Below are 8551 nucleotides of genomic sequence, written 5' to 3'. Positions count from 1 at the left end.
ATCTCTGGTGACTTAGAAAAAGGGGTCGTGGGGAGGGTGGCTCGGATTACTGTACAGGTAAGACCAGGTGAGAGAGAAAGAGAGAGAGAGAGAGAGAGAACCCAAGGCAGACATACACAGTGTCTCAAACAAACAACTTATGATCAGTTTACAGCCTACCTACAAAATATTACATGACTACAACCAAAGATGCATGGCAGCATTTATCTCTGCATTTATCCCAATCCGTGAATTAGTGAAACACACTCAGCACACAGTGAACACACAGTGAGGTGAAGCACACACTAATCCCGGCGCAGTGAGCTGCCTGCTACAACAGCGGCGCTTGGGGAGCAGTGAGGGGTTAGGTGCCTTGCTCAGGGGCACTTTAGCCGTTCCTACTGGTTGGGGTTTGAACCGGCAACCCTCTGGTTACAAGTCCGAAGCGCTAACCAGTAGGCCACAGCTGCAGCAGAGGGAATTAGACCATTCCCTCTGCTTCCATCTCTTTCATAAGTCAAAAGTGATATTTCTCACAAACAAACTGGGGGGGGGTTGCGTCTGGTTAAGAAGGGCGCATCTGTGCACAGCCAGACAGGCCGAGGGGGTGGAGAACTAATGGTGTCATAACTCACAGCTGGCTTATCCAGGCTTTAGTGAAAACATCATGGCACACACAGTTTCCCCCCTCATCTGTCTTGTTGTCTTAGTAAGGTCACATTGTCTAGTTAGGTATTAGCTGCATTTCTCTGACATTTCCAAATTATATGCATAAACATAATTTGTCTATAATATAGCATCTAACTGAAATGTAAATGCACATACTGTTCTCTGTTTATTTGTATTACTGTGTGGACTTGGGTTAATGTGAATGCTGTCTCTAAGTGAATGATGTTAGCAGTAATCAGTATGCTTTTACTGGAAATACTCTCCATTGATTCTGCATGTCACTGGATTTGTCTTTGTCATGCAGGCATCGGGAGGCAGTGTGAAGCCATTTGTCCACTTTAATGCTAAGCAGGATGCAGAGTTGCTCTACAAGGCAATGAAAGGACTTGGTGAGACATCACAAGATTTGTTAAAGATTGTGTGTGTGTGTGTGTGTGTGTGTGTGTGTGTGTGTGTGTGTGTGTGTGTGTGTGTGTGTGTGTGGTTGGTTGGGTGGGTGTGTCTGTGTAAGAGAGAGAGAGGCACACACACTGACAGGGAGAGAGTGAACATCATGTAATTATATGTGAATGGTCAAGACCCACATGACTGTAGATCAATAGCAAGCATGTGTGATTGACACACATGGGACCAATGAGTCAATGGTGGAGAGGGATGGAGAGAGAGGAGAGCGAGGATCGAATGATAGCTCCAGTTAAAGAAAAGCGGAAATAGTTATCGTAACACCTCCAATTATCACCAATTTCATTCAAAAATTCTAAAACAACAATGTTTTTTAATACTTCAATGAACCTTACATTTTTCAGTATAGCCATAGGTGTGTAGATTTGAACAAAATCTGGTTTGATTCTTACCGGGGCTTTTACTGCCTGAAATATTTGCTACGCTCTGAGGTTAGTGCCGGCCTGGTGGGTCGTCTACTTCCACCCTTTCACACGGCACATGAACGGTTAGACCGAGAATTCTCGCCACAACTTCAAGCTCCAAGCGGATTTGTACACACAGCCTTGTTTACAGCTCTTCGAGTCACGGCAAAATGTCATTTTTGTTACATAGCTAATTTAGATACACCAATGGTGTGGGTGCTTGCATTTCTATAGGAATCCGCCATCTTGGTTTGTATAGAAATGAATAGTAAGTGACACATACACGCAAGAGGATGGAAACACGGGACTGGTGGTAATGGGGTGCGTGTGTGTGTGTGTGTGTGTGTGTGTGTGTGTGTGTGTGTGTGTGTGTGTGTGTGTGTGTGTGTGTGTGTGTGTGATGCCCTCATTCTCATTTTCAACCCATTTCAAGGAACAGACATTATCAGAAATGCAACAGTAAACTCCATCAGATACCATCAGCGGATACCAGTTGATCCAGTATACTAGTAGCAGATGCATCCAGCATTAGGTTACTGGGCAGAGCACAGCAAGCAAAAACCATCTGAAACACACTGTTATCCAAGCTCTTCTCAAAGGTTTTTACAACCATATGGCTTGCTACAGGAACGGATGAAGACACCATCCTTATGCTCCTGACTTCGCGGTCCAATGACCAGAGGCAGCAAATCAAGGCGGCATACAAGAAATCCCATGGCAAGGTGAGTCTAGCCCAGCGCCATCAGCAGGCCTATATATATAAGCTGCCCACTCCAGAAACCTCTCTACACAGACAGAGCCCCACGGAGTCCCTGCACAGAGCACTTCCATAGACGCCCAGAGGGGGTGTGGACACGGTGGCATCATCAGACACATAGGGGTCAAAGGGATTGAGAAGGATTTCTGTGTTTCCAGCGTCTGATTGTGTGTGTGTGTGTGTGTGTGTGTGTGTGGTGTCTGTGTGGTGTGGTGGTGTGCGTGTGTGTGGCAAACACCCCCCCCCCTTTCACCATTAAGATAACTCATGTCTCCCAGCCCCCCCACCCTCCACTATTAAGATAACTCATGTCTCCCCACCCTCTCATCACTGAGAAGTAATGACCATAGATTAAAATAAACAAATCAATTCTAGACAAGCAGTTTGAGCAACACAATATGAGGGTCTAGGCAGTTTTAAAATATCTCACCACTGGCAAGGGATTTGCAGGGATCAACCAGCCATACACACTGCTATAGGGATTGCTCAGTTGACAATATTTCACAATAACTTGGAGGCTGAGGTTTCAGTCGATGCTTAGGCACTGGCTTTACTTGGGAAATTTAGGGTTGCATTGCTCTTAACAGCGTGGAGTTATACTGCTTAGAGGGGATTTCTGTCTTGGAGTTCAAACATGGAAACGTCATCATGGCATGCTTTTGAAACCCTTTACACACCTGGTGGCAGGAAAAGTTGTTTTTAGGGGTTGAGATATTCACTTTTTTTTTTTCACCACATATTACAAATGCTCGTCCATTCCCCAGTAAACACTATTGGGTTTCAACTGTCTTGCAGGACCTTGTTAAAGATTTAAAGTCTGAGCTGGGTGGAAAGTTGGAGGATCTCCTCCTGGCTTTAATGGCCCCTCCAGCTTCCTACGATGCTAATGAGCTACACAAAGCCATAAAGGTAAAGCAGCCAAGAAAGCACAGCTGGTTTCATCGCCTCTCAAGCTCTTTTCATTCCAATCCTGTCATCCCTTGTCACCATTTTATCACCATTGTGTTTCCTTTTCCTTTCCTTTTTGCTCTGATAGCATATGAATTGGAAAAAAAAATTAATAGGATTTTGATAGACACTAACTGTCCTGATAGCTGGTGAATTCCTTTGTGAAATCCTGGTGCAATTCTCTGTGACTAGCCAAGTCCAATGCAAAAAGAACAAATATATCACACTATAATAGCCCAACAAAAAAGTCTTGCCAATAACTCCAATCTACCTCCATCCCCTGGTTCTTGCAGGGAGCAGGAACGGAGGATGACGTCCTGATTGAGATTCTGGCCTCCAGAGCACCAGAGGAGATAATAAACATCATCAAGGCATACAAAAAAGGTATGGATGGAGTGAACAGAGAGTCCTACACACCCCCCCCCCCCCCCCCCGAACAGAGTTCTAGAGGTCGGATCTGATGACCTTGTGTGTGAAAGCTTTAGGGGAGTCTTCACCTTTTTCTTGTCTTGTGTAAAACTAGCCAGCCAAAAGAATTAAGGTTTCTCACCTTAAGCACTGTGGTTAGAAACCCGAGGGAACTGATCCTTTACTTGTCAAATATGCATGCTAAGGTATCTGAGGTCACCCTAGGTACCTCTTTGGGTCAACATCCCTAAACCATCAGGGGAACTGTCCCAGGAGTTTTCTGATGGACTACTGGATGTAGCTTAATTTAACAGGCGCATGAAGCTTCACATGTATTACCTGGGCCCCTGAAGACAACTGCGTGAATTTGGAGTAAAAAAAAAAGTCTGAATTTCTGCATGTTCATCTGCTCCGAGGCCCTTTGATGGTGTATTTTTAAACAGGAACTCTGACTTAGAAATGACAGGACGGTTTTACTTGTCATAATCGCTCATTAGCTTATGTTTAAGGTGTTGTCAGTGGTGGATTTCACTGCCATTAAAGGGCGAAATACAAAGTTCCTCTCATAACAACATGATAAGTGACGTCCGACCCGGAGACTAAAGACTAAACCTTTCAGATCACCTGACACTGTCACCAGAGACGGTGGAAAAGACGTAATTTATGCAAGCTAATTGGATCCTGCCTGACGACCTTTCATAAAACACAACATGGCCAATTTAGGCGGATTGAAGCCATTAACGCCTCTTGTCAGAGATAAGTGTGAGAGGATTTATCTGGCCATTGTCTCATGTTTCACACACACGCAGACCACGGCGCCAAGCTGGAGAAGGACATCATGGGAGACACGTCTGGCCACTACCAAAGGATGCTTGTGATTCTCCTCCAGGTAAGCGGAGAGGCCAGAGGGGAATCAGAGAGGGGGCAGCCAGAGAAGGAGACAGACAGGGGAGAAGAAAAGAGAAGAAAATAGAAAGAGGCGAACAAAAGGAAAGGTGTGCAGAAAGAAAAGAGTGAGAAAGAGCGAAGGGGGAAAAAAATCAAGGCTAAGGTGTCGGCAAGGAGATCAAGAGTGATGGAGTGAGAAAGGAAGAGAAAAGGAAGCACAGCAGGGGAGGAGGAGAGGTGGAGCGAAAGAGCAGGGGAGCGTGTGAGGAGAGAAAGAGAGAAAGAGAGCACGCGACAGGATGACAAGAGAGACAAAAGAGATGCCCATCCTGCACTGGTAATGAGAGTGGCGTGGTGATGTCACTCGTAAGTAATTAAAGGTGCAGTGGTGGGATGAAATGCTCCCCAGGTGGACAGCCGCGTGTAACTCAATATCCACAGGGGTGACCAGGAGGCTCACCGCCCGAAACTCATCAAGTCGTTCTCAGAAAACAGGCGCCTCTATCACTCATTGCCACTGATGGTCTGACCTTTCTCTCTCTCTCTCTCTCTGTCATTCTCTCTCTCTTTCTCTCTCTCTCTTTCTCTCTTTCCACCTCTCTCTCTGGTTCACTCAGGCGAACAGGGAGGAAGGAGTGGATGAGTTGACAGTGGAGAAGGATGCAAAGGTATGTATGGGGCTCACACCTCACTCACTCGGCGGGGTCATGAAATAGTGATGAATTTCATGGAGTGTGAATACACGTCAACCTACACATTATGCCCACACACAACCTGGCATGAGCTGGGGCCCAAAGGTGAAACGCTGCGCTCCCTAAACCGTTGTTAAGGGTAGACTTCCTAAGAGACCCAGGCACTTCACAAATTGGTAGAAGTTCCTTAAAATAGGTCAACATGCAGCCCCAACTTTTACAGCACACACTAAGTCTTACTTGGTGTATGAGATCATCTTCTGCATGGCTGTAGGGTGGTCTTGTGTATGAGATCCTCTTCTGCATGGCTGCAGGGTGGTCTTGGCAAGTCTAATGATCACCAGTAGGGGGCGTGCTGTGATTTTGGGAACGCGCTGACTGATGATGATGTGTGTAACTCTGCCTCAGGATCTGTACTCGGCAGGAGAGGAGAAGTTTGGCACGGACGAGGACAAGTTTATCAATATCCTCGGCAACCGGAGTGTCGAGCACCTGCGTAAAGGTATGTTTGTGTGTGTGTGTGTGTGTGTGTGTGTGTGTGTGTGTGTGTGCGTGTGTGCGTGCATGTGTATGTATTTGTGTTTGTATATGTGTATGTTTAGTTCAAGTTCAAATATCACCTCTTATGCAAAATGACATCTGACAAAAACAACCATGTGTATGTGCATGTCAAGTGTTTGAAGCCTACAGAAAAGTGGCTGGGTGTGATCTTGAGGAAAGCATCAAGGAAGAGTGTACAGGGAACCTAGAGAAGGTGTTGCTGGCTGTGGGTAAGAGAGCCCTCAGGTCATACACCTTATCTGCACTCCTACTCCTGTAAACGTCAACATGACCGGTCTTAGATTACACCATTGGAAAACCAAGAGGAGCACATATGGCTCGTATCCATTAACCATAGCCACTACCAAAACACACCACTTCAGTATGCAGACATTAAGGAGGACCTGAAACACACCACTTCAGTATGCAGACATTAAGGAGGACCTGAAACCTGAAACCTGAAACAGATCATTTTTGTTTTTGTCTTCTTGAACTCAATGTAGTGACAATCCAATATGATGTGTTTTGTCTTGTCTCCCTTTTTAGTGAAATGTATCAAAAGTGTTCCTGCCTACCTTGCTGAATGCGTCCATGACAGTATGAGTGTAAGGATCTATATTGTGTCAAAATGAATAGTATCCATGAGTTGTCATGGATTTTCCCTTAACACTGCTGAACGTCAGTTGTTCTGCTGGTCTTGCCATAACACCATAGGAAGACCTTCTCCCTACAGTGTGCTGTGCAAATCCAATATAATGGAAAAGCATGCAGAACGTTCTCTTCAGAAATATCCTGTTGATACACATTGACCCAGCTGTAATGTGTTGCAGCTGATTACATGTTGCAAAGCCTTTTCGCTGCCGTAGTGTCTTTCTCAGACTACTTGTGTCTAAAATAGTCTGCTTTGTCTCAGATAATCTCTTTTGTGGAGCTCTCACGATAGCAGGCTGAAAGTCTTCATGGTAGCTTTAGACTGAGCTCCAGTTGTAAACGGTAAACAGTGCTTGTTTTAACTTTGGCCCTGTTCTGTTAGCGTGCGGGCACGGATGACGGGACTCTGATTCGGATCATGGTGTCCAGGAGTGAAGTGGACATGCTGGACATCCGAGCCCACTTCAAGCGCATGTATCGCCAGTCACTTTACACCACCATACAGGTGAGGTTGGAACGAGGGAGCAATGAAGCAGCACCACATCTTCTCTAGTCCTGAAGAATAAAACACAGTCCTACACCACATCTTCTCTAGTCCTGAAGAATAACACACAGTCCTACACCACATCTTCTCTAGTCCTGAAGACACCTCCAGGAAAGACAAACAAGAGCAGAATAAAACACAGTCCTACAAATAGCACAGTGGAATAGCAGTGTGACTCACTGCTATTCCACTGTGCTATTTGTAGGACTGTGTTTTATTCTGCTCCCCTCAGAGTCTGTCTGTCTCTGGAGGGACTTCATCAGTCTAGCAGCATGGTGCTTCTTCCTCCCTTCCTTAGGGGGGGGGGGGCATTGAAGCTCTGTACTCAGAGTCAGACATGATAACAATAGGTGAAGTGTCTCTATGGTGTGTGTGTGGGTGTGTGTGCATGCTTTGGTCTGGGATAACTTGGTCAGTGATCACTTCAGGGTGGGACAATATAAAATAACAGTTACATACTCCATACTCATCAGAGTAGATGACATATTATGTCCCATATATCATAAGTAGATGACCTATGACTCATGTATTTTTTCAATAATTTCTTAATGTATATGTTAATTAATTAGCTAATGAATAAGTTAATTAATTGATTAATTAATGGCCTTGTGCTGCAGAAGGAACATGGCACCGCTGACCTGTGTGTTTGTGCTTGTGTTGTCAGGAGGACACAGCAGGGGACTACCAGAAGGCGTTGCTCTACCTGTGTGGAGGAAATGACTGATGAAATGACTTACCTTTGGGTTTACGTTTGGTCAGTTTGAAGAGATTCATTCTGAGCTCACTTTCTGTCTGTCATTCCAAGTCTTCAAATACCTCAAATATCTTTTATTGTTTGGTTGCTCTCAGGTGACAGTTGAGTATTTCATAAGAATTTTGAATTGAGAAATAAGTGCTTTCTTGGATGCCTTCCTGTTTGGCTATGTATCTTAACAAGAATGTATAATAGTGCATATTCAATTTCCAACAAGTATTCAATCGGTTACAGTGAAATGATAGCACGTTGTGTTGCAATCATGAGTAAACAAAAGCCTTTAACAACTGTGTATGTATCATGATCTATATCAAGTATTGAATAACTTTATATTTGTTCCATATTTATTCAGTATGTCACAAATATGAAAAAAATACTTGTTGGAATGATAACTGTGGAAAACCTTTTGATGAATAAATACTTGGATTGCACTCAACATGGTGTGTGGTAGTAAAATACACAGGTTCCTAATCTTACCACAAGGTGGCGGAGTTGTAACATTGGCGACTAGGGAGAACTCCTCTTTAGAGCAGTACTCCTCAGTGGTGAGCAGAGATGTGGTGGAAGCATAATGGTAGAGCCCTAAAATAACTGCTACAGAAAGGATCTTCATTTGCTGAGTGACGTTTATTTTGGATTGACCCTGAGTTCAGAGTAATGTCTGCCAGTTTTAAGTATATATGTATCAGTCACAGGCAGGAACAGAGTGTATCTGGTTCGCTCGCTTTCTGACTGTTACTGTGACACTGGTTGCTTTGTCTGGGCCAACAGAGCCCTACTGCCCAGGCATCCCTTGGGGACCGGCTCTGTAGACGTGTGTGTTGCTGACCGCAGCAGCAGCAACGTGCTTTGTCC

At 44.8% G+C, this 8551-nt stretch overlaps 1 protein-coding gene across 1 annotated transcript; it reads left to right on the top strand.

The window, feature by feature from the left end:
* Nucleotides 1–946: 946 nt before the first annotated feature.
* anxa5a (annexin A5a) lies at nucleotides 947–7666 on the top strand. The gene is made up of 11 exons (XM_076292682.1): nucleotides 947–1037; nucleotides 2142–2236; nucleotides 3067–3180; nucleotides 3513–3603; nucleotides 4437–4516; nucleotides 5133–5183; nucleotides 5616–5709; nucleotides 5882–5977; nucleotides 6294–6352; nucleotides 6781–6903; nucleotides 7607–7666. Exons 1-11 carry the CDS (start codon nucleotides 947–949, stop codon nucleotides 7664–7666), a joined length of 954 nt encoding a protein of 317 aa, XP_076148797.1.
* The last annotated feature ends 885 nt before the right edge of the window (nucleotides 7667–8551 follow it).

This window comes from Alosa pseudoharengus, unplaced genomic scaffold, assembly GCF_046254945.1.
Source record: "Alosa pseudoharengus isolate Yale_2024_CS ecotype anadromous, Long Island Sound unplaced genomic scaffold, YU_APseudo_1.1 YU_APseudo_1.1_scf_19, whole genome shotgun sequence".
Classification (NCBI taxonomy): Eukaryota; Metazoa; Chordata; class Actinopteri; order Clupeiformes; family Clupeidae; genus Alosa; species Alosa pseudoharengus.
This window is presented reverse-complemented; position numbering and strand designations above follow the sequence as displayed.